Genomic DNA, 26,490 nt, shown 5'->3' with positions numbered 1-26,490 from the left:
TGGCGGCAGCGGGGGGAGCGCGTTTAACGGCCGCTGCGCCCCCGGGCCGGGGCAAAGCAAAACAAAGGCGGGAGCGGGAGCCCGGGCGGAGCGCACGGCACGGGCACGGCACGATGCCTCGGCCGCCCCTCGGCCCGCAGCGCGGCAGACGCGCGCCCGACCCCCGTCTATGACCCCCCTCCCTCCCCCTCGGTGGCCGCCGCCGAGACGGTACCTTCGAGGCGAGGGAAGCCGTCGTGTCCCCCCACCCCTCCCTTGGTCGCCCCCTCTTTGTTTTTCGGTGAAGGCCCGGCGCGGAGCTCTCGCTGCCCGCCGCGCAAGGACCGGGGGTCCCGCCTTCCCTCCTACCCGTGGCCCCTAAGGGAGAGGGGCCCGGGGGCTGCTCGGAGCCCGGGCTGGGAGCGGAGTCGGCGCGGCGCAGCGGTGAGTACCGAGCGGGTGAGAAGCGGCCCCTCTTCCCTGTGCTGGGATTTATTTTTTTGGAGGGGTAGGGGGGGGGTTACGGGCGGAAAGCGGCTGTGAGAGGGGCCCCGTGCTGCGCCCCGGCCCGGGGGCGGGGGGGGCGCCGTCTCCCGTGTGCGCGGGGCCACCGAGGCAACTTTGCTGGCGGGAGGAGGCTCGGGCGCTATTTATAGCGCCTGGAAATGACGGCAGCGCTGTCTGCCCGCAGTCTTCTCGGTGCGGGGCGGGTAAGGGCGGTTTACATAATTGGGGGGGGGGGGCCGAAGCTGAGCTCGGCGCGCCGGGAGCCGGTGGGGTCCCCCCGCGCTCTCACCCGCGCCGCGCGGAGCCGGGAGCCGTGGGTTTCTGCACGGAGCTGGCGGCCGGAGCAGCGCTGGGGCCGCGTTCAGGTGGCCGCGCGGCCGTGCCGGTGGCCAGAGCGGGGAAAGAGCCGCTGTCCTGCTGGAATCGCTGCGGGGGTTACAGAAAACGCGACGGCGTCACCCGCCCCGGTAGCTTCGTGCTCAGGCGTGAGAGGAAACGGCTTTAAAGGCGCACGGCCAGCGGCTCCCTCCCGCCGGGGCAGCGGGGGTGTCAGCCGGTAACTTTCTCCGCGCTTATTTTCTCCTGTTATTTCCTGGTATGTAAAGGTGAAAATGAGGCTCCTGTGGCTCAATCTTTAACTTGGAGGTTTTTCCCTGCTGGAGTAAGCTCACCGTAGGTTACTGACAGTGCGTGCACAGGCTGTGTCCAGCTTTTCGCAGGCGCTCAAAGACTCTTTGAGCGTATTTCATGTCGCTTCTTCCTTAGAGCCCCGCAGGAACGACGGAGAGGCCGATCCCCGACACAGCTCCTCCCGTGCCGGGCGCGGGATCCCCTCGCGGGGCAGGCAGCCGCTGCTTCCCCGGCGGCGCGGGGCCGCCCCCCCGCCACGCTCCTCGGGGTGTTTGTTTACACATCCGGGACCCGCGCGGGGCGGTGCCGCCCCGCCCCTTTGGCCGCCTGGCGCCCCGCCCCGTGACGTCACGCGCGGCGGGTCGGGGCCGCTGTTCGCCCGGCCCGGGCGACTTCGGGGGCGGCCGCGCCGGGGCAGCCCCGGGAGGAGGGCGGAGATCGCCGTGCCCGGCTCCTGCGGCCGGGACAGCCCCTGGGCCCTGCGCTGGTAGGTGCGAACACAAGTAGGGCTTCAGGAGACACACCTGTCTTTGCGCAGGACCAAAGCACGGACTGTGCCGTGGCCAAAGAACGGGGCAGAAATAGTTCCGTTCGGGTTTTTGCTCGGTTCGGTGCGGAATAATGAGCAGCAGCTCGAGGAACTGCTCGTAACTATGAGAGGGGAAGTGAGACGGTGTTTATTCACCATTGTTAGAGCCAGCTAGGAAATGGTTTGTTTTGAATTGTGCCTGTAACGGCACAACGAGTCTGTGGTTCCTATGGTGTGTATCAAACAGAGTCGTCTTTTTGAGGAGAGCAATATCAAATATAGTTTTGTTAAATCGGCCTTGGAGTTATTTTCTGTAGTTGAAGAACCTGGTACATTGAATCTGGAAGAGTTCAGATTGCCTTTAAAAGTGTGAATTAAAAACACTTCTAGGAATGCCCTGAAGAAAAATATTTTCCTTTTATGTTCCAGAGCACAGGATTGCTAAGGTTAGAAAAGATCTCTAAGATCATTGAGTTCAGCTATTAACCCAGGACTGCCAAGGCCACCACTAAGCCACATCCCCAAGTGCCACATTTACACCTACTGAACTTCTGCAAGGATTGAACTGGTGTTTCAACTACTGATGGAAAGGGTTTAATTTAAGCCAAAGTCAAGCATGTGGTGCCTTTCATTCTGAAATCCTGTTTTGTTCTGGTTTTGTCTATTTCTGTTAACCTAAATAGGATCTGTATCTAACATTGAGTTCAACGAGGGAATTTAACAGAAACTTCATGTTCTTAGATCACTTTTCTTGTATATCTTACTTCCAATAAATGGGGTTTCATATCTAGCTGTTCTACAAGAGCGAACTGTTTTCTGCAAATAATGTAATTATTCTTCCCTGTGCAGTTGTAATTAAATTGTATTGGGACACTAAGTATATAATATTTGTTTAAATTGCTATTAATATTAAAGTCCTGCTCTTCATGCCAAATGAGTTCATATTTCAAACATATAAATGTTTAGTTTATCAAATATTTTCCCAGTCATTCTCATGTGTAGATCCATCCTTTGGATGACAGCTTGTTCCCATTGTTGCTTTATTTTTTTTGGATTGCCTGTGGTGTTACGTGTCTTGTTTGTGGCTTATCTCTGCCTTTGCAATTCTTTGTGTAACTGTTCTTCTAGCAAGTCGTTCAGTAGTTTGTGTTTTCTCCTGCTTAAGATTAAAAAAAATCTAAACTGAAACCCCTTTAAGTTTTGCTGTGCTTGTCTCATGTGCTTGCTCTGCTGTACAATTGCTTTCTCAAGACTTCTTTTGAAGCAGTGACTGCTTCCTATAAGCAGACTTTAATTTATGTGGCTTGCACTATCTGCTCTAGCTGTGTAACCAGTATGCTATTGCTAGCAAAGTGGTTAGTGCTGCCCTGCACACAATTTACAACTGTGATAACTCGTTTGCATGCTCTTAGCTGGATCAGCAAACTGTAAATTCTTTATATTGTCTCTCATTTCTGTTGTGCTATTGACCTACTCAGGCAGTCACCTGACAGCTGATGACATAAGTTGACTGTGCAGTGTTTGGAGCGCTCATTAGCGTGGTGCATACATAGCCTGGGAGCTGCTGCCTCTGACAGACCAGAGATGTTATCAGTGTTTAGCATCTGTTTTGTTTTCAAGCAAACGAAAAAGGTTTGCTTTCCAGCACAGCAGAAGGCTCTGGCGTGCTCTGACATGTAACATCTCTGAATGCACTCTGAGGATTAAGGATGCAGTTGGGTGTTCTCTGTGCAGAATTTAGCTGCAGTATCAGATTGTGGGTTTGGTAGCTTCCATTAAGGCTATTCTGGTACAGTGAGGAAGTACCTAATTAGCTTTGATCAGGACACCAATCAAGAAGGTCTTTGCCTAAAGGCATAATTCTGCAGAGCCTGAAAGAGTAGTCACCGATCCTGAATAGGGTGGCAGTGTCTTACTTGGTATTTGACTTAAAGCCAGATGTGATCCTGCAAGATTTTTGCTAAAAACCAAAGTGCAAATATATAAAATATATTGACTGTTGGACAGAACAAGTTGCTTTCCTTGTTGCTCACTGTATTGGAACTGACAATTAGAACTTCAAAGACAATTAACTTCCTCTCATTCCCTACCTTTTTAGTTTGATTTTCTGCGTGGATGTCTTAAAGAATACACCTGGTATAACATAGAAAGTGCTTGTGTTTCGTGGAGAACTGTTTGAATCTCGTCCCTCATTGGAAGTGTGATGGAGTAGAAGCCATTAGTGGAACAGAACTGCTTTTTGCTGTGTTGAATGGAACTTGAACTGTGCAGTTCCTTAGAAAAAGGGGTCTGTAGTGCAGCCAGGCTCCAGTTATTTGCTCAAAATAATGCTTCGCTTTATGGCTGGACTTGTTGAATAACAAGTTAACTCTGGTCTTGTTGTAAGCTGCTAATTGTTCTGCTCTTTTCACCTACAGGTTGTGACTGTTTCTCTTCTGTCATTTGTGTGGAAAGTGCCACACACACTCCAGAACAACAACGGCTTTTGCTTGCATATTCCAGTGTTTCTTTTGTCAGCGAGTTCAGCAAAGTTGTAATTCTTCAAGTGCCAGCCCTGAGCTGAGTGAGGAGCCACCAGCAGAGATGGTAAAAATGACAAAATCAAAAACGTTCCAGGCTTACCTGCCAAACTGTCATCGGACCTACAGCTGTATCCACTGCAGAGCCCATCTCGCCAATCACGATGAATTGATCTCCAAGGCAAGTGGTTTCTTTAGAGACCTCATGAATTATTTCTTAACCAAAATAGTTGTCACTGTGACACCACTGCCAGTAGATAAGGGATGCAAATTGATGCATACTTCAAAGTATCTTCCCTGGGTTCACTCTTGGGTCATACGTGTTGTGTACTAAGAACTGGATATATTCTGGAAGCTTCTGAATGTGACATAAAGGTTGATCTAATATATTCCCCATGTTAACAACCTGTGTCTGCTGTCAGGTGGGTACTGTTTGTGGGTTGTTGTATCTGAAAAGTCTGCTAAGGAAAACTATCAGAAGAAGCATGGATCTCTGGGTAGGGAAATTATTCTGCTTATGGTTATTCCAGATAGAGATTTCTTTTGACTCTGTTGGACTAAAGGTCACAAAACTGTCTGTTTCCAGGGTGTCCCACTTGTCTTATGGAATTTGTAAACACTTTTGCTGTCTACCAGCTCCTAAGGAATATGATTAGCCAGAGATGTTCAAAATAGTTGGACTGTCTGAGCTTAGAGAATAGGTGGAACCTTGAAACAGGCTAGGCCTGCCCTTCTTCCCTGTTGCTAGAAGAAACCAAGACTTGTAATGTATGAAATATGTAGGAAAGCTTGAAGTTTGGGATAAATACTTGACAGACAGGTTTATTCTTTGCTTCAAACAAACTCCTGATTAAATTACTCTTTATGTTGTCATGGAGAAAACACTTCAGTTGCTTTTCAAACTTTTTAATACAAAATGTTCTCTTTATAACTGTTTTGTCAAATAAAGTTAGTTTTAAAGGGTTTGACACTAACTAAAGTTCTCTCTGTTGCTCCTGCCTGTTTGTGTGTTGAGCAGCACTCAGGTGATGCTGCTCTTCAGTGCTGAAGAGATGGGAGGGCTTGAAAATGCTGCTGCTTCTGAATTTAGGTTTTCTTTGGGTGAGGAGAAAGTATACCTGCTTGCTTATCCAAGGGCTATCAGGCAATAACGGGTTTTCAACATACAATTTTTTCCTTTTACTTGATTTTTTTTTTCCATGTTGATTTCAGAATATGAGTATAAGAGGCCTTTTTGGCACCACTGGCTTCTAAATTACAGACACTCAGAGTTGCATTATTCACTTCATGTTCTGGGCCAAAAAATACTGGGGTGGGTTAATCTTTCCTGAACTTCAGGTTGTAGATACTTACAAGAAGAAAGAAACTCTTTTTTTGCTGTGTCTCTTAGCATGTATTAATTCATTGAGAAAATGCAATCTGAGCACATACTCTAATAGGAAGCTCTTCTTTTTGTGGACTTGAGATTTTTGCATGCCAACTAAGCTGCTGCTGTTGCTACATGTGCCAGTTTTCTCCAAGGGCTCAGGAGCTTTGGTCAGCAGAATACTTCAAATATGTTAAGCAAATCATGTGTTCATTTTACAGCTTCTTAAATAATTTCAAATGTTAAGAATCAAATTTCCAATTCAACGGAAACATAGAGGACTCTTCAAAAATATGTAGTAAATACAAATAATTACTTCTGTTTCTAAAGGTGTTGGGAAGGGTGTTGGAGGTGGATTCTGCTTGATTTCTGGCTTCCTTAATTTTTGATGGAGACACTTCACAAAAATATTTGTACTTGCAGGTTGACCATATGCTTATTTGACAGCTGATTCATATTTTGTCAATTTAAGATTTCTTAACCATATTTTATTGTCTAAATCTGTATGGTAAAAGAGAAATGCATTTAAATGTGTGGTATATTTTTGTATGCTTTTAAAATAAAAAGAACACTTGTCATCTACTGTACTTGTATTTGGGACACAGCTTTGGAAAACCCCTCTTCCTGAGGCTGAAGCTTTACATAATCCAGCATGGGAGAAGTTCTTCTGATGGGAACAACTGCAAAGCAATAGATAGATTTGGATCATTAAAAATAAGTACACCTGGCCCTGGGGAGGGTGGGGAGTGCAAATAAATTTTGATTTTTTTTTTTTTTTCCTGAACTGCTCTTAAAGAGCCTTTCTTGAGGCACATTATATGCAATGAACTTAGGTTAGTGAAAGAGATTATTTTTTGACATATCTAGAATCCTAGTTACTGTAACTTTTCAGATGCAGGAAAAAATCCCAAACAAGCACAAACCAACCTGAAGTGTAGGAAGTTTGATTCTATGCCATTGAAAGTTTTCAAAGAACAGTGTGGTTCCTGGGCTGGTTTGGATTTGTTGATGGAATAGAGACAGACTGTCCAACCTGACTTCCCCCCCACTGCCTTGAAGGCCTAAAAAGCTAAAGCTCTGTGTTATATTCTCTAAATAGAATTTTTGGTTGTAGATTCTCACTTTATTCCAAATGCTTTCTGTACCATCTCATGTCAGAACCCAGTGCCTCAATTTCTCTGCAGCAGATAAAGGCAAACAGTGTTTACTTAATGTCTGGCCATAGATGCTTCCTTTGGGGGCTGTCCCTCACCCCATCTTTTCTGGGTACATGGTGGTTGTTTCTTCCTCATGTGTGGTCAGGGAAAATGAACCAAAATGCATGGTGCACTTCTAATTTAAACAGCTCCAACTGGCTTTCTAATGCGCTTTGAGGTATAAGAATTTATTATACCTGACACTATAGTGGTTTTTGACTTGAAGTTGAAAAGCTATGCTGTGAACTGAGTGGTGTTTCTCTTAAATGTTGGTCTGTCATGGAAAAGCAAAAAGTGCTGCATATCTCTGTCAATCATCCCTCTGATCCTAAGAATCTCTGACTTCAATACAGATTTGCAATTCTTCTGCTTTTGAGAATTGTTGGTGCCAATTGTCTGACAAGGATGGCAGCATACACGAATCACCTTTTCATTTTATTTCTGTTCTCTTTGAGCAGCAGGATCTCTTTCTTGCCCTGGAATGAATCACAAAGCTCTCTTTTTCTTGTGCCCTTGCTGGTGATAAAATGGCAACCAAGAGTCTTGGCAATGGCTTAGAAATAAGAATGTAGATTAATGAGACAGGACAAAAATGGGTTACCCCCTCAAGTGAATTCAGATGCGGTTTTAGTTTTCTCTGCGGCTGTGAAAGGATTCTGTGTGTTGCCCAGTACTGAAATCAACATGATGATAGTGGTTAGAACATACATTTCTAGAGGTTTTCACTCTGTAATAACCTTATTTTCTGCAGCTGGGGAGGAACTTGGGGAAGGGGAAGGCACGGGAAGAGGACTGGTTGAGATTAGCATCCCCAAACTGGGAGGTCATTGGCAGTAGAGGTAATGACAAACATTATTCTGTACAGCTGCACACATGTATGAACAGTTGCCATAACAATTTATAACTCCCAGGTTATCTTGGGGTAACCACTGATTGGAAGGATACACAGTAAGAGAACTAATAAACTGTAGGTGACTTTTAACTGAAGTAAGTGTAAGTTTGAGGTGGTGTCAGGTGCACCTTAGAGGTGACTGATTTGCATTGCCAGCAGGTCTGTGAGTGCTGGAGGTTCTCTTTCTCTGGTGAAGACTTCAGAGTCTGTCAGGATGTTAAAGTATTTTTTAAAATGCTATGAGAAGGAATAAACCAATCATCACTACACTGGGATATTTTCACAAGATGGGGAAGAACCTATGGCTTTTTAAAATTTCTTTAAAGAGGTAAATATTTTTGAAATCATATCCTACCATGACTGTAGGTACAGAAGAGAAGTAAACTATGAGCAAACAACCACAGGTCTTAATGAAGAGCAAGGCAAGGAGCTGATGCCATAGGAAGCAATTAGTGGACTTAAAATTGATACTTTGTGGATTTAAGATGTTCAAACAGCACATAAAAAGTGATCAAACAGTATATGTTTCTAATAATAATTTTAAAAATCCAAACCTAATTTAATTTTGAGAGAACTACAAGGCTCCTTGAAGTACAGGGGAGGTTACCACTTGTGTGGACTAAATAAAATGTTATAAATTTGCTGCTTTTGGAGCAATTCTGGAATAAGTTTTGTGGAAGGCCTGACTGAAGGAGCTTTCTTTTGATTTGTTATGTAATAATAGGAAATGTGCAGTGATTATTAAGAGCAGTTAATTTTATAGGAGATAAATGTTACTTGAAGAGCAGAAGTTCCAAAGCACTTGAGAGTGGCTTGTACCTGCTAAGTTCCAATAATTGTTCAGAAATTCAGGTATGATCCACCAAATTACAAAAAAATAAAAATATTTAATAGAATTTTGGAATCCGTTGGATATAATGCAAAAGATAATGTTTTGTTACTCAAGGCTGACCTGCTTGAAAGATGTTGAAACATTTACTGTGTGCCTTAATTCTGGGAATGGAGAGAATTTGGATTACTTTGTATAGATGACTGTATAAATACTGTCACTTTTTTCTGTCTCATTCATTACCAAGCATATCTGACCAGAGGGGAAAAAAGTCATGTGAAGTCACAGACAAGACTAGATGTGTCAGTATTTTCAAGAATTGAGTTCTGCATAAAGGTATATATGTATATATGTAGCTATCATTGGCTGCATTGGGAAATCCTTGCACCTTCTGGGTGAAACAATGATCTTGGTGGCTAAGTTTAGTTCTCCAAGGCATTCAGTATGATTGCTCTTCTATTATTGATAAGAAGGAAGAGTCTTAAGCCTAAATAGATGCTAAAACATTTTTAGCCTTGTTTAGCAATCTGTGGTTTTGTCTTCCACTGTTTAACTGATGAGATCAAGAGGAATTTTTTAAAGGGTTTATTGTCTTTAAGTAAATATGCTGTGCTTAGCTTGGTTCAATTTGTAATCCTCCTTTGCTTATGATATAATGAGTATTTAGAATGATAGATGGGCCTGTTTTATGAATGTTTGAAGGCCGTTTTTGTTCCCTCACTAATTTCATAAATATTCTGGTGATATTTTTTTTCTCCAAGAGGTTTCTAGTTTCTTGGGTTCATTTTTTTCTTCTGGGGAAAGAACCTAGTTTTTGAAAGAGAAGTAATCTTTGGAAAACATCCAAGAATAGATGTGAAAGCTTAAAGGAGTTGGGAAGTGTTCTACTCTGTGTATTTTGATATAATTATTTCTGAAATCCATTCAAGAAGCTGCATAGGTCAAGATAACTTGTCCTGCATGACAAAGTCTTCACTTTGGGGAAATATCATTTGCCAGATTTGCAGACATGCAGTTTTTGGGGTAGAATTTTTTAAGGCTCTTCTCTACATATTGAACTTTGTAACTTGCTTTATCAAATTCAGTAAATACTTGAAATGAACTTTAAAAAAAATGTATTTATCATGGAATCTTCTAGAAGTTGCCTAAGATGCAGCTGGGCAGCAGCATCTCTGGTGGTCTGCATTATCAAGGAGTTGGATGTGAGGGAAACACTAACTGGAACAAATGGGGTTTTCCCTGATAATTTTTTTTATCTGTATCTTATGTTGAATTCAGTTTTCTGAATTTATGTCACAAGTCTTGAAGAGAGGATATCCTTACACTCTCTGATGCATCTTGCTGAGGAGATAACTTCAGAGCACTTCTGTTTCTGGTTTACTTTAAGAATGCTGCCCCTAACAAGTACAATTTTCTGTATTTCCCAAATTTGCTTATTTGTCTAGAGAACTGATTCAGCTTGATCTGTCTTAGCTTCAGCAAATGAAAGGGAATTAAACCGGATGAAAATCTATGGACTTCTTTCATTTTCCTTCTTTAATATTTTATTTCTGTGTTTCAAGTAGCTTGCAGACACTGGTAATGCCCCTGTGACTTGCTCAGAATCATGCCTGCCTTGCCCCCAGTACATGCTAAGATGGCAGTTTCCCTGCTATTTGCTGTAGAGCATGATCTCTAGCCATGCAATCTAATCCCATCTCTGGGGAATAATTGATGGCATAAGCTTTTCAGTAGCATCCCTTCCCCCACCCATGCCTTCAGCTGTGCCTTAGGGCATTAAATACATGTTCTGCTTGACAGATATTTCCTTTCCTCTTGGGTAAAACAGCTAATCCTGGTGTTAGAGGTAAGGGTGGGTTTAACTTACAAGCATAGATCATAACTAATTCTGCATGTGTGTACAAGTGAAACATGTATAAAGCTTCTTTACTACATCATGTATCGGTGACAGAGGTCTGTCAGATGACTTGAAAAGATCCTAGTTCCAAACTGTTCTTGCAGGTGACTTCACTGTAGTTTGTAAGCACAGTTGGACATTATTGCTGATACTGTACAGATGTTCTGGATACTTTCAGCTGTGCTGAAACAAGAAAACATGATAGATCTGGCACATTCTTCTGTATAAATGGGTAGCTGGTCAAAGATATGGATTTTCTGAGGAATAATTTAACTCATAAATCAATGCAGTATTATTAATTGAGGACCATGAAAAAACAGCCTTATAGCAAGTTTAAAGTTCAACTGCAGATAGTAGTGGGACTGATAAATTACCCAGCTTCTAAGTGAAAATCCTGGTTGCTGTGAGTCATTATTGATGAGACTCTCTTCTAATTCCTCTCTACTGCATAAGACATATTTAAGACTCAGTTTGAATAGAATGTTCTGCTTTAGTTTTGATTTATGTATAGTGCTAGTGATCTTGGGAGTGCTGAGCAAATGTTCAGTTAAATGCACAGTTAAAGTTTGTGTTTGCATAGGTGATGTTTATTCTACTGAAGAGTGGTTTGTGTGGAGACTGGTTTGAACAGTTGTGCCTGTTAGTCCTTGATGCTGCCATTTAAAGTACTTTTCTTCATTTTCTTGGAGGAGTTGACACACAAGGTGTTCAACCTGACAGTCCCTTAAAATTCATATCAGTATAACTGAATCATACAGTACAGAGTGTGAGAAACCTAGTGCTGGTAAAAACAAATCTTCAGTATTAATTTTTTTCTGGTTATGCAAAATATTCTGTTTATAGCCAAGTTACAAGCTTAGCAAGCAGCTCAAGCACCAAACTGAGCTGTCCTCTTTTCATTTCTAGTAGTAGAATGCATCAGATAGTAGAACTGTGATAATGAATCATTCTTACACCAATAAGAGAATGCATCCGTGACAGATGTATACCTTTTTGTGGTGTTTGAATACAGTTTTGGGGAAAAAAATATCAGCTGTTCATGAGAAGAAGAAACTGACTGCCAAGTGCTGACAAGAGACTGATAATAAAAATTAGAAGGCATGGGAATTTAAAAATGGATATCCTTGCTGTGCTTTTATTCCAGTCAGTGTATAGGAGTTCTGCATGGCTGGATTGCACACCATTCGATGCTCAATGAAACACAGATGATGTGGTTGGGCACTGGTTTTAAAGGGAAGTCTGAGCTGCCTGGACCCACGTTCTGTGTTCCAGAATGCAGTTACACAAGTTGCTGCAAGTTCCTGTCGAGTTACCTGACTGATGTAAACATGGAGGAACTTGCTCTTTGCAGCTGGGCAAGGAAACAAGTGTTCTGTGGCATGTAAATACAATCCTTAGCCTCTAAACAGGAGTGTAGGTAAGAAAAGATGGCATCAGATGAATCAGTTGTACTCTGGGACGGGAAGCAAGGCTGGAATGGAGGAGCTTTTCACAGTGACATGTTTGTGAACACACTTTCTTTCTAACACAGGAAAAGATTCTGTGTTGCTTTTCCCTCCACTCAACCTTGATAATCCTAAAAATTAGAAGGTAATGGCTATTTCTGAGGGAAAATAAGCCTAAGAGAGTACAGTATATCTAGAGCAACAAAGCAAAGGGTGCAAAAATAGTCAAGTCATCTTTAAAAATATATTAGGAAAAGAAAAACAACTAAAGCAGTGCTTTCCAACCGGTGGCTTGTATTTCATTTGGCTTGAATTTTTTTTCAGCTTATGAAACAAGAGAGGGGAATAGCTGCTTTTTGTGCTATTCCTGGCATCCTGTTACTGCCCTCTGCTTAATTTTGAAAAATGCTGGGTCAAAGGAGAGCTTTTATTAGGTGATACTAAGTCAAGACTAAACATAAATTTGGCAGAAATAATTGCATAAGATTGTTCAGAAGATCTCCTGACTCTTGTTTTTTTCTGGAGTCTTTTTTTTCTTCCCCAGCCTACCAGGGAAATTCAGGTATGGCATATAAGTAGTTTAAAAATTATTATATAGGACCAGACAAAAAAACACCCAACCCACCACATTAACTTATATGTGATTGGTGTGTGTAATTACATATAAATAGAGAAACTAGCACATGATAATAGAGAGTATTTCTTGGTGCTGTTTGAAAAAGGGTTTGTGAATTCTAATTAACAACAGGGAGCTTTTAAAGCAAGGGGAAATGGCTGCAAGTTTTTTAATTTTAAGGATTTTTACAGTAGTTTAACCAAGTATCATGGTCATCATGGCTTTGGAAGTTCTTGTTAATAATTTCAGGTATGTGAAACAAGGAAGTTCTAGTTTTATGTTTACTTCATACTGAATAAGAGGATTTTTGAAGTGCTTCCTTTACCTTTTCTTAAATTTTCGAGTTGCACATCTGTAGTTTTCTCTAAATCAGTGTGTTGCTAACCCAGGCTGGTTAGTCATTTGTTAATGGGCATTTTTAAGAGTCTATATCTGAAGAGATTCTGTTTTCACCTGCAGTAAGCATTCTCTGTTACAGGCTCTAGTCTAGAGAGTCCTGGTTATTCTGTAGGAACTGCAGAGTGTAAGTCTGCACTGCTCTGCCAGTTTTGTGATGTGTGTTTAAGTATATCAGGAGAACTGAACTAGGCATGGGGTTTTTGTTTGTTGGTCTTAAAGGCAGCTCTAAGGATAAATTACTTTCTGACAGAACTGTTCAGACTCTGTTCTCAACCAAGTCTCCTCTTTTCAGGGTCAGTCACACCTGAAGTTTCAGCTTTCACTGTCCTGCACAGCCTATCTGGTTTTCCTTGCCTGGTGAAACATAAGACTTGTAGTTGTGGCTGGTGGAGACAGTACTTTTTCTTTTGTCTTTGCTAAAGGTAGAACCTCTTTAGAATCACTGAGGTTGGAAAAGACCTGCAAGGTCATCAAGTCCAACCACAAACCCAACAGTGACAAGTCTACCACTAAACCATGTCCCCAAGTGCCACTCCTGTATGTATGGTGACTTCACCACTGTCCTGGTAGCCTGTTCCAATGCTTGACAACTCTTTTGGTGAAGAAATGTTTCCTGCTATTCAACCTAAACCTCCCCTGCTGCGACCTGAGGCCATTTCCTCTGGTCTTGTCACTTGTTAGATGGGAGAGGAGACTGACCAAACCTGGCTACAACCTCCCTTCAAGTATTTGTGGAGAACAGTAACATGTTCTCTCAATACTTATTTTAAATGGTTGCTAGAATAATAAAATATTAGTGCTATAAACTGTTAGATAGAATTTCTCATATTAAAGATTTTACAAGTACATAAGGGCTGTATGTAACTACTCTGGCACTATTGCTACCTGGAGTAGTCCAGAGCCAGGGATTTCTTTAAACATTCTTTATGGCAGTATATAATCTGGTTAGTGTTGATCAAAAAGGGTTCATTTATATGCATTTTCCTTTTACAAGGTGGGGGGATTTTTTCCCACACTATTCTGAGTAAATAAAAGACAACAATTATTGCAGTTGTGTTGCTAGTTGGTAGAGTGGCAAAATACCTATTTTAGTGTCAAATGACTTGTAATGATACAACTAAATAAGTATCAGGAGAAGAATCCATTGCAGAAAGGACCTTTTGCCTATGGTTTCATGCCTGGCATTACTAAAACCATGCTAAAGTATTCAGGTTGATATTTTCCTTCCAAAAACCTTCCATGTTGATCTAATACAGGCTTCTGAAAAGTTGGTCTGTGATGTTCAACACTAGAACCACAGGGATTCTTAAAAACAATTGTACTTTCTCTGCATCATGGAAAAGTAATTGATTTTCTTTGAAAGTAGATTAGAGAATTGAAATGCTGGAAGAAAAAAGAAATTAAGACAGTTTAGAGGTTTTGGTTTTTTGTTGGTTTTTTTTGGGTTTTTTTTTAATGGAATTCAGTAGGAAAGTGAGAAGAAAGGAAAACTCAGTTCCAGTGTGATCCTGTTTGGATGGGAAAGAATGGCTGTGTTTAAATTACCAAGTAATTGAATGCAGAAGGAGGCAGATGAAAGCAGTGGTGTGTCTGACACAGGTTTGGAATGTTTTACCTGTGGCTGGCTCTGGTCTGCTCACAAGTTCTCCCAGGATGTGTGCAGCTCACATCCTGAGCACAGGTTTGGGTCTGTGTCTGCATTAACATTGCTGAGTGCATGGAAGAACTGCTGGTTTAGTTGCTTCAGAAGGATCAAGGGTGCAGTTCCCAGGCACTGAAACTGCTCCACAAGCCAAACCAGCTCCCACTAAGTGTGGCTGATTAGGGGTTTTAATTCAAAACTGTGCTACTGCTCTGAACTAAAACACTAATTTAGAACCAGCCAAGAAAGTCTAAGTGCCATTGTTTGTCCATCATTTATCAGGAATGTGAGAGGCTGGAAAGCATATGCCTGTGGTCAAGCTTTTGATGGTAACAGTTGTCTTACTAAAATGAAGCTGAGCTTATCTGTGAATTAAAAACTGATCAGATGCATTTCCTGAGTACAGTATGCTGGTTTTATGCTTGGTCCAGAATTTCACTGCTCTTATATCAAATGATGCAACGAAATTGAAATAAATAATCTTTTGGCTGCAGCAGTGGAAAACAGAGGAGATGGGAGTAATTCTCTTTGCGTTAAAAGCAGATTATTTCAATTAGCATGAAGGATGTCTAGGAAAATGAGAATTGATACCTTGCAGAGGGTAGGGAAAAATATGTTTTGCTTGCATTATGGATGCTGAATTTTCAGCAATAGCACTTGACAAAGTAAAATAAAATCATTATCAAAAATCTAATGTAGATGAAAACTTGTCTGACCAGACTTTCCTATAAAGAACTAGTATAAAGTAATTAATCTGAAATAGTTTATATCTGTGCTATCGTTCTATGTCGACTTACATACCCTTCTGGAACTAATTTTTTTGTTTGGTGGGGCTTGTGTTTTTTAATATGTGTTTTTTTTTTTTTTTTTTTTTAATGCAGTCCTTCCAGGGAAGCCAGGGACGAGCCTACCTCTTCAATTCTGTGTAAGTATGTGGATATGATTCTGCACACCACCTGCAGAGTGTAACTTTGTGCTTCCCAAAGGGAAAGCAGTAAGAATTAACAGAGTTGTACTTTGCCCTGTTCTTTTTAATGCTGGCTTTACTCACCAGCAGTAGTTATTAAAGGGCTACTGGTCTGATTCTGAAGCATTCCTTTGCACATATATTTTAAGTTATTCTGCTAAGAGCTGAAAGATTAGGGGAGTGTGTTAATGTGAAATTCCTTTTGTCTATGTAATGGTAGCTGTCTCAAGAGGAGCTGCCATTCTGAGATACTCCAGAAGTCACAAGATATTGAGTGACTGTAAATTTTCTTTAGACAACTCTACTGTGGTCTAAAGAATTTCCCAGTCTGACAGTTGGATACATTTACAGGTTAATGTTTCAGTAAACTTGGTACATCTTTAATGACCTTGAATATTGCAAATGTGCTAGAGGCAAAAGGTCTCTGTGATCTTATCAAGCCTAATATTTGCAATCTTAGGCATGTCCTTCCCTTGATAAGAGGCTCTTTGCACTTGTTAATGGGTGCATTTTAAGTTTTTTATATGCAGGATTGCATTTTTGTCTTTATTTTTCAGCAGTTTTTTGTGTTGCAGCATTTTGAAAAAGATACAGTTGAGTGTGCTGGTCTATTTTTGACCAGAATAATGGAACTGTAACTGCAAAGGATTTGATTGCAGATCCTTGAGATTCTTTTAATATGTAGTCCTTCAGTGGGGACTTGGGATTTCTGCTATAATTCTAATAGGAAGAATCTGGTACTACAGCAGCAAAAATGGCAAAATTTTGCTCATATTTAAAACTGTCTAAAAACTTGGTTTGGTCTTGCCTCTTGTTTTCTGCATAGACTCATTTGTGGAAAAACTTGCTTGATGCAGTACTTCAAGGGATGTTTTGTTTTGAAATTGCTGTTTGTTCATCAGAGCTTAGTCTGCTGATCTGCAGCAAAGAAATATTTATGAGGCTTTTTTCTTGCTGCTATTTTGGAGCTGGTTCTAAATTCAGCTCTTGGTGCTGATTCACTGGTACAGACTTCCATTAGAGAGGTCTCAAATAGTTTTTGAAGTAAAGCCTGAAACTGTAGAAGTGTCCAGTTACTGTGTAGTGTTCTGTTCTCTGGAAGTTTAACTATTTAGCTTGTTTTTGTTGCTGGCAGTGAGTATCACCAACAGTGACACCACAGCCACTTAAAACCAAAAAACAAACCCCTTTTTTCTTCCTGTCCTTCTGCTCAGTGTAGAAATTATTCTACGCTGAAGTTACAGAGGAAGTTACTTCTGCAGCATTGAATAAGTTAGGCTTAACCACTTTTTGTCTGCAGGAGAGAAGGTGGGGAACAGTAAGAAAAGAAACACACTCATCTGTTAACAATTTCTCCCTTTTTTTCAGGGTAAATGTGGGCTGTGGTCCAGCAGAGGAGAGAGTTCTTCTGACAGGTTTACATGCTGTAGCAGATATCTATTGTGAAAACTGTAAAACCACTCTTGGATGGAAATATGTAAGTAATAGACTTAAATCCTCAATAAATGTTTGCATGTTGAAGCACAGATGTTTGAGTAGCCATTGAGTAGCACCTTTGCTGATAGTTTATGTGAGTTAGCTCTGGTGGTTTTGTGTACATCAGGCTCTAATGTAGTCTTGCTTCCTTGCATCTGCAGAAATGCTGTAGCAGATAATAACTTTATTCTGGACTGCAAATCAAGCATGAGCTATAGATGCTATTACAGCTATCTCATATTTCTGTATTTGATAATCTTTTTGCAAGACTCCCAAGCACACATGCACTAAACCAGGTGGGAGAAATTGTTAAAGTGAGTGTGTCGTGTCATGGATTGCAAAAGTTGGTTATACAGCAAAAATATTAATTACAATAAACTGTACTGAGCATATTACTCTGTTTACAAGTAATGTGGACTTGATCCTGTTGTTTGAAAATTTACCTGAGTGCTTGCAGCTGTGTTGCAACTTTGAGGTTTTGAAAACCTTAGGTTCTGGGTAGGATTTTCACTGATTGAGTGTAGCTTCAGATTTTAGAAGTTTTCCTAATGTGTTTCCTGTGATGATGAATATAGAGGAGAGCTTTTGAAGAGGTTTGCATTCCCTATTTTCATTACTTCTGGGAATAAATAAATAAATAACATGTATAACATGCCATTTCCTAACCTTCACTTTAAAAAGTATTAAAATTCCCTAAGCAGAGAGAAAACATGGACAGTTCTACAGCAAGATCTGTGCAGTAGATCTGCTGATTTCACTTAGGAGAAGTTTGCTTCTGTTTCCTTCTCAATGCTTTTCAACCTCTCTTTTTTTCCCTTCCCTCTCCTTACTCAGTGTAACCAATATGGGTTATTAACTGTAATGGCTCCTGATTTGTATTTTTATTGGAAGTTTGATGTTTAAAATACTTAATTTCCTGAACTTAATTCAGTGTTGTCTTGATTTTTTTTTTTTTTTTTTTTTTTTTCCTTTCCAGGAACATGCTTTTGAGAGCAGTCAGAAATACAAAGAAGGAAAATTTATCATTGAACTTGCCCACATGATAAAAGACAATGGCTGGGAGTGAACCACAACCTTTTTCCTTCTGTTTGGACTATATTCTGTGGAACAGGCTTTACAAAGACTAATGCAAAGTAAAGGAAGAACTTGGCTAGAGTGGCCCTGAGAATATCACTGAACTCTGAAACCTCACAAATGAGTGGTGTAGTGTAAGTGGCTATTTCAGGCCATGTTTGCCTTTCCTCCTTGTGTAAGTTCCCTCTTTTTGTACGTGTATTATTGTGTGAACAGTTGTTTTGGAACATTTTGGATGACCTTTTTCTAAACTCTCTCAGACTAGAGAAACAGTTCACTAATTGAAAACAGATTTTTCTGGTTAGCATCTCTCTCTGACCTATGCCTTTAATGCTACTTCTGCTGTGCATGCTTCTTGCCTAAACACCTACACTCCAGTCCTGTAGAGGTTCTGTACCTGAGCAGTCTGAAAGAATGTATGGGATGGGGTGCTTTTTTATATGTAGCAATTTCTGATGTGTTTGGCAGTGAAGAGGATGCAGTATTGTAGTTTTTAATTTCTTTTTTCAATTTGAGTGTACCACAACCTATGTACATCTTGTAGGTGAATTGGTTAAAGGTACAGTGCTCACTTCAAAAAAGATTTAAATTGCACTGACTGAAGTTAGCAGGCCTCAAGTTGTTAGGAAACGTTATGCCAGAGGTTTGGTATCTTAATGAAATAACATAGAAGGATTTTAAATCAATAATGCTATAGAATATGTTCCTTTAAGACCAACATATTCCCTAAGGAGTTTGCTGGACAAAAAAAAAATTATAAAACTATAGCTTGCAAGATTAAAAAGACAGAAAAATATATGCATCTTCTATTTTGAAAAAAAATTAGTTGGTATATTAGGAAAAAAACAAAGTTTTGGTACTGTACCTTTGCCAGTAACAGGGACTTGTGCATCAGTAAAGTTTTATGGCTGGTTCCATGTAACTCTATAGTCCTAATGCACTGGACAAAGAGGTTGATGTCAAGGAAACTTGTTGAAGTCTTCTGCTTCTGCTACATTTGAACAAAAATATTTATTTTTGTGAGAAATGGCCAGAGCCTATGACATGAAAATTAATATAGTACCTGCAGGAAAATGAGGAGTAATAAGAGGGAAGGGAAGTTTGACTTGTTTTTTCATAAAATAAAATAGTAAGATAGTTTTTAAAATTTGGGGGTGGGGAAAGGGTTTCCTGGTTTGCTGGCTAAATCATCCCCAAGTATCTTTTTATAATAAAAATTTATATGAATCTCACCTTCTCTTTTGTTCTCATGCTGTTTCTTTAATGGAATCAGTTAATGAGAGAAACTTCTGGAAAGTATATGCACAATATGAGCTGTTGGTATCTCTGTATGCAAACTGAGCAACTGTGAAAGAAACGCTCTACATAAATTTGCTAACTTAATTTTCAAATTAAACAGTCTCTACAGACTTTTTGTATGTTAATCCTTTTACTGCTTGAGGACAAACTGTTTGAAAAAAAACCCCTTTAACACTACGTAAGTCCTATAACTGAACAATACAGAAGCCTTGCAATATGAAATCCCTTTCTCTCAATAACAATTCTAATATGGCACCTCTGAAACTAATCACAGGTGCTGCTGCTGCTGTTCTATTTTTGGGAATCTCTCATAGGCTTTCTGAACTCTGCTGCACTTTAGAAATTGTCAGACATGAAAAATTACGCCAATGGGTAGGGGCAATACAAATCTTTAAAACCAGCTTTCCAGTGTTTTTGTGGGGAGGAGGAGTGAGAGGAGCATTCTCCCAGGTGTACACATTCTCTGTGATGCAGGCTGGCTAAACTGCCTGCCAGATGTTGTCATGATTGATACCCATGAATTAAAAATGTAAGAATTAGAGAAGTAGTTCAAGCTGTTGGGTTTCAGTCCAGAGGCCTCAGGTGGTACAGTTGTGTTCAACCTGGATTTTGTGGTTTACACATTGCTACTTTGTGTTCACATCAGGTCTCATTTTTAACAATGTCATTGATGCAAGATAGGCTTGGGTGTTGCCTGTCCCCTGCTCTTTCTGACCTGGAATTCTTAGTATTTTGTTTCCCACCATTGCAATGTATGTTGCCAACAAGGAAGGCACTGAAACTTCTATCAGCAAAAAGTTTGTGTTGGCTTCTAAGTCCTGTTGCAATGTTGATACTTGTGAACAGCTTGTGTGAGGTTTGTGTATCTTTGGGTTTTTCTTATTTCCTGGCTACAGACTTGCTGAGGCAGTACACTGGACTGAAGGCAAAAGTAATGGCTGCTTTTCCAGAGAGAGTTTAAGTTAAAGAAAATATGTCAAGTATTAAGGATTTTTTTTCTCCAAAATTGGGGGTTTGGCTAGCTCTTGTTAATAAGGTAATGCTGTCTGTAATACAGTCATATTTTTAGAAACTCAACCTCTTTCTTCAGTGCATTATTTATATTTCAAACTGGACATTTTCACCAAAACCTTACTTAACTTTGATGCCAAAGGTTGGGACTTCAAGTGCTTAGCACATAAAGCTTCAGACTACTGGCATAAAGAGTTAATGATCTAAATGTAATGTTTATGGCTTTTAAGAGAACCAAACAAAGCAATATTCTTTTTGGTCTTTTATTAAGAGTGGATGCTTAGAAGGAGTAAAGAGTAGAACTAGTACAGAATCACTATTTTATGCTGCCATGTAACAATTCTTGAGGCTCAGTCTTTTGAGGGAATATGTGAATTTTCTTCCCATATTGTTTGGCAGCATCAATGATTATTTTTTACCCCTCATAAAGATAGAGAGAATTCTTGTTATTTGTTTTGGTGAAAGTTGAATCCAGATAGCAATGACTGCTGGCTGATGTGAAGAGGTCAGTCTGGTCACTGAACCCTCCAGCAGTCATTTGAAAGAAAAATAAACTTACTTGAAAAAAATGTTACTAAAGCATTTTCCCTCTAACCAATTTTTGTAATATATTAAAGATTATATTTAAAGTTTGTATGTGTTTGCTCTGGGCAAGTTTACTTCCCCTCCAACTTGAGCACTTTTGTTACTTGTACTGGTTTTTTTGGTCTTAACATTTATTTTGTATTTTGTTTTTTATAAATTGTAACAAAAAGCTTTTGTGAACCTTTGTTTCTTGCTGGCTCTTTCTTGGACCAAATGAACTACTATGAGCTGGCTTAGAAGAAATGTTCATTGGGATGCATAGGAATTTGCTAGCAAAAATGTACATGTATTGAAAGTTTTTTTCCACTGAACCTCTAAAGCGCCATGCCTGTCCTAAGGTAATTAATCATAATTTGGTGTGACTTTAGTGATCTGACCACATATTCTCTGTCTAGGTCCAAAGTAATGGTTGTAACAATGGTTTTCCAGAATTGAGTCTGCCTCCAAACCCTGGAGTTTTTCTTTGGCTGGTTACTTTAAGTACCTTTTTGATTACTAAAAGGCAGTGCTGCCATGTATAAAAATCTTATCACATTGCAGACTTGCTGTGGAATCAGCTGTGGAATTTCGTGAGGGATTGCTGACCTATTTGGTGAGGGATTGCTCAGCCTAACCACTCTTGCTGTATGCTTTTAGCGGCCTGGTAATCTTAATTTTATCTGCCAGTTAAAAGGGCCAGGATCTGAATTTCCCTTGTTGGTTGTAAGCTGTACAATGGCAAACTGTGTGAAGGAAGATTGTTATGGCTCCATCTTAATGTCCCAATTGCAAGGCCCAGCATAATGACCAGTGTGGGTGGTGTGCCTTTGTGCTTGCAGTCCTTGGGAGAGGAGGGGGGAACATGGGTTATGACATTTCTTTGAGTTAAAGACTGGCCTCAGAGGTTCCGACCGAGTCCCCACTGCACCCATAACCAAAGGTCATCTGTATTTCCCGCTGGTGGATCAGTGCAAGAGCTCCCCGAGGCTGGGTGCCAGGGTTGGTGGCCATGCACTTCCCTCCAAGTGCCGCTCGTAGGGCTCCTCCTGCCCGCTCATCTCAGCAGCCAGATTGCAGCAGCAGCGACCTCCAGACTCACAGACCAAACTTCACTCATCTCCAGCCTTGGATATTGGCCATGAGAGGAAGAAGCTGTCAAATTATTGTTAAACTTCACGGACACTTTATTGGACTTCACTGAGACTCATGTTAAGCCAACCAGCAGTATAAACACTTACAGGAAAAGGAACAGATGCTTCAGAGGTTTCTTTTAAAAGGACTGTTACAAGTGGTTTAAGGTCTAAAGCATGAGTCATAAGTGGCAGTTGAGTTGTGCCTCATTGTTTCTTAAACTCTTTAAAATGCTTTCTTTTACAGGTGACATGGCTGTGTTGCTGTTTTGTCCTTGCAATACTGTACATCATTTGTTGTTTCACTATACTGTATCTATTCGAGGTATCACAATAAAAGCTTTCAATTGTTTTGTTGGGTTACCTGTTGGTTTTGTGCTATCTTTTCTTGCTAATTGAGTTCTCAGGCTTTACCCTCTGGTAGGGCCAGAGAGAGAAGACAGTGCTCTTAGTTGCTCTTAAAAGCTTGTAAATGGTTTGAATCTGATTTTATGTGGTTTTCGGACTGCCACAAAACATTTGGGGTTTTTCCTTTCACAAATCTTTCCAAAATACAGAAATTTGTGTTGCTACTCTTAGGACTTTTGCCTATTTTGAACCAATTGTGGGACCTCTGCATAGTGAGAGTTAGTCTGGACAACCCCCAAAACAAATCCTGAGACGAACTGAAGTGTAGGTGTGCTTTTTGTTGTGTCAGTTCGATCAGCTGTAGACCTGAGGAGCACTCTGAGCACAGCACTCCCTCTGTTCATTCTGCTTTGGCTGGGAGGAACTCCTGTAGCTTCTCTCATCAGATTATTGGTCTTGTCAATGATATGATCCTTTTGGACTGCCTGAGGCTCAGAATGAAGTCATTCAATGCACACTTACATGCCATCTTCAATAATCCATCACTTCATCTCACGAAGAGATAGGGATGCTCTTCATGCAAGATCAAACATAGCATTTCCATCTTGAGAAAATGGAAGATAGCCAGCTACCCTTTTTCTTATTCAAGTGCTGTCTTAGGGGCATGAAATAAGGATCTTTCCAGATATGAAAAAACCCTCAAACCCTAGGGATAAAATGGCATTTTATGTGAGATGTATGGTCTTCCTTGTATAAAAACCTACATTTTGACAGGATATAATTGAAGTAATAAAGATCCAAATAACAAGTATCTTTGGGATTTGAGATGTTCATAGTAACATCCCATTATATTTTGGTGTATCAGAGGGACTATAAAACACCAACTGTAAGCAACTGGCTTACCAGAACAATTTTGGCAATGTGAACTCCAGTGTTCTGTCTTACCAGCTGGAAAACACCAGGATATCTGACTTCCAGATAGACAAGGATGGGCAGATGCCTCATCTAAAGCCTGAGAACCTTCCATGAGATGTCTTTTTGTCCCTGTTAAATTTCAGTAACTGGGCAGTGGTGTAGTTTGGGGTTCTCCCCCATGCCCCAAGTTCTGCAGCTCTGACTGGGGACAGCAGTAGGTCTGTCATGCTGGAGTCCAGGTAGCCTGAACTGGAAAACAGCCACAATTAGAGCTGAGCTTATCTTCTGCACAGGACTCCAGTTGGGTCACTGCCCACGTAAGATTCTTTCCACTTTTGTCTCTTCCTCTGCTCCCTGCCCTTGGCTCTGCCCCAGATGGGTCTGAGCAGGGAGTGAGCACCTGTGCTGCTGCTGGCACTCACCTCCAGCAGGCACAGCAGCTGTGGCTGGACAAAGTAGTTCCTGGCTGTGAAGCAGCTCTGCTGAGCCACGGCACTGACGAGCATTAACTGTTTCTCCTGTAGCAGAGGCTGAGCTGTTCTCAGGGCTTGGCTCATTCATTTCTATAGTACTGCTGAATAAGATTTGAGCTGAGGAGCTGAGGTGCTCTGTGATCCTGGTAGCAGTTTAATCTATGCTAACCTGATTGACTGAAGATTTTACTTAGTAAAGATCACTCTAGAAAGCAGACAATACAGATTTTTCAGTGTTTAATAAATTAATGAGTAGATTTTTCATGGTCTGATTTCTGTATTTTAATAGTAGGCATAGCTTAACTTTCTTTCTTGCCCAAATAGACTTTAGTGATTTCTAGTTTAAGCAAAAACAATGGCAGGGCCAAATTAGTCCTTTATTCAAAATGGAGTCTGCATTCTGACATTAAAACATGTACCTGTGTGCAAAGTCCATTCTGGCATGGAATATCATGGCTCGCCCTGTACCTGTAGGAAGGGCTGTGAATGTTACTTAATTTTCAGAACACCTTTTTAACATTATTAGCTATGATCATCTGCTTTCTTTTACACCTGATAGAAGTTAAAGTTGTTTTACAACATGAACACCACCATCCAGTTTGGGACCTGGAGCTGATGACAGAGCAGCAATGCTGTATTGGGCATCTGAAATGTTCTTGTTATGTTTCAAATGTCGTAGAGTTAAAACTCCAGTGGATTAAACTGCCTGATTACAGTAAAAGTTTTGGGATTTTTTTAGCTGTTGGTTGAGCGGCACTAATAGCTGTGTTTGAATTGTGAGGTATTTGTCCATTTAAAGGTGAAATCATACGCTTTATTCTGCAGAAAAGATTATTCAAAATGTTTCAGTATAGGATCATATAAAATCACTCCCACAGAGGTATAACACTAAAAGGAAAAAAAAAAAAAAAAAAAAAAAAACCCCAAAAAAAAACCAAAGCCCAACTGCAGGAGCTCTGTGCATTGCCTGTGCAAACAAACTTTTTTCCAAAACTTTCTTTAAAAGCCCACTAGAAGTCCAGAATCTTGTGACAGGGAGCAGGGCTGCCAAGGGCCAGAGCAGCTTGTTTTGCAATTGGGCCCTGGGGAAATTGCTACATCTGGGGGCTGGGTTGAAGCTGTAAAGCACGTGATTTTGAGGACTGGGGGGGCTTTCCTAAACAAATATATTTCCTAAACAAATATTAATAGATTCTCTGCCATGCACAGGGGAAACCTGCTGATGTTATCACAGTAAGCCTTTATTCTATTAAACTGGAACTGCTGAACACTGTGCAACCACTTAGAGGGGCACGTGCTGAGTGCCTAAAGCCCGTGTGTGAAAGGTATGTGGGGCACTGGGACAGGAGGGTGAGGACTGACCGCTGAGTGCTGGGAGGGTGGCTCTGCCCAGGAAAGAGCTGAATCGGTACAGCTCTGACTGCCTGCCCTGCAGAACAAGCACAAGTGCAAATCCGTGGGAAAACGTGACATTTTGTGACACTTCAGGCCACTCCCAAAACTATCCCTCTCCATGCCTTGTGTCAAATGGCAAATGACACTGCTTTTTGTGTGCTCTGCAGAGAAGGATGTGCCCCTGCCCGAACAGCCTGTGCTGGGCAGCGAGTGGAGCCTCCTGTGCACTGCCCGAGGTCAGGCTGGGCTGGCAACCCACAGCTCCCAGCAGCTGCTCGTTGGGGCAGGAGGCTGTTTCTGGCCATAATCTCCTTATAGATGAATTCATCATCTGTTTCCCACTGGTGGTCAAACAAGCACTATTGACTGACTGGCACGCTCCACTTTCTAATCAACTATAACTGATAAGATTGAAAATCTGCTTCTGATTGTCCATATAAATTATCTTCCCTTCCTTTCTTCCTCTTTTACCTTCCTCCTTCCTCAATTCCTCCCTTTTTAATTATACCCATAACAGTCCAAAGTCTGCAGAATTTTGCTTTTTCGTTGTTCCTCTTCTTTCCCCCACGTTACCCAAGGGGCAGCAATAACGATTTGTGGCCAGGCATGAGACAGATATTTCATGGTGTTTGATCTGGTGCTGAACCAACCCGAGGGAGCCACTGCGCTCCCACCCTGCCTGGCTGGGTGTGCAGCCCTGAGCTGGGAGCCAGCATGGCCAGTCCCTGAACCTCAAGGGCAGAGGTCAAGGTGCTGCTCTTTGCTCCTAAATTATCGCTGCTTTACTGATTAAGCTCCTGCCGCAAGTTTTTGGCCTAAATACAATTTCTTTGGCATGATAATCAACAGCAAATGAGCCTGTATGAGCTGCAGACCTATAGACTCCTTCTAATGCTGTGCTTTATTGACCCTGCTTCTCCTGCTCCTAAGCTGAAGAAGGCAATGGATTTGTGCTTTAAACAGTGCTTTTCCCCTTCCCTTTATCCCTCTTTTCTGTAATGAAAAGTTTCTCACAACATCGAGGCTGGGGACATAAATTAATGCCCTTTAATTACCTACTCATAATATATAAAAACAAAAGCTTTCTCACATAATTCTTTCAATGTTTACTAAAATAGAGACCTTGCTCTGGCAGATCTCTCCTTTACTGGCCAAAACTCATGCTGAAGGTTAACAGCTCCCCAAGTTAATGATTATCTTGCCTTGTTTGCTCAGTGTATCAGAGTTAAAACATGTAAATATGCCTCCCCCCTGTAATTGCTGTGGTCAGCCAGCGATGAGCTCTGCAGCAAACATAAACACAGCTATTAACAGAGACAAATGCTTCTCCCTGGCTTGGCCTCTGGGGCTCCCAGAAGTGTCGGCTCCCCCAGAAAACAGCCAGGATAAGGC

At 41.1% G+C, this 26,490-nt stretch overlaps 1 protein-coding gene and 1 long non-coding RNA gene across 3 annotated transcripts; one reads left to right on the top strand and one right to left on the bottom strand.

The window, feature by feature from the left end:
* Window positions 1–19: 19 nt before the first annotated feature.
* YPEL1 (yippee like 1) lies at window positions 20–22,330 on the top strand. 2 transcript variants are annotated; one of them, XM_053993715.1, is made up of 6 exons: window positions 20–423; window positions 1,252–1,603; window positions 4,063–4,345; window positions 15,328–15,371; window positions 16,782–16,890; window positions 17,866–22,330. In XM_053993715.1, the coding sequence occupies exons 3-6, from the start codon at window positions 4,229–4,231 to the stop codon at window positions 17,953–17,955; spliced, it is 360 nt and encodes a 119-aa protein (XP_053849690.1). In that variant the 5' UTR covers window positions 20–423; window positions 1,252–1,603; window positions 4,063–4,228; the 3' UTR covers window positions 17,956–22,330. The 2 variants fall into 2 exon arrangements, with proteins under 2 accessions (XP_053849690.1, XP_053849688.1); XM_053993713.1 differs by lacking the exon at window positions 1,252–1,603.
* On the bottom strand, window positions 454–1,258 carry LOC128816252 (uncharacterized). Its single transcript, XR_008439831.1, has 2 exons — window positions 1,158–1,258; window positions 454–1,078 (listed from the first exon to the last, which is right to left on the bottom strand). It is a non-coding gene; the product is annotated as an uncharacterized LOC128816252 (long non-coding RNA).
* Window positions 22,331–26,490: the final 4,160 nt, after the last annotated feature.

The sequence above is a fragment of the Vidua macroura genome, chromosome 18 (genome assembly GCF_024509145.1).
Source record: "Vidua macroura isolate BioBank_ID:100142 chromosome 18, ASM2450914v1, whole genome shotgun sequence".
Lineage (NCBI taxonomy): Eukaryota > Metazoa > Chordata > Aves > Passeriformes > Viduidae > Vidua > Vidua macroura.
Note: the sequence above shows the minus strand (reverse complement) of the source record. Positions and strands in the feature narration are given on the sequence as shown.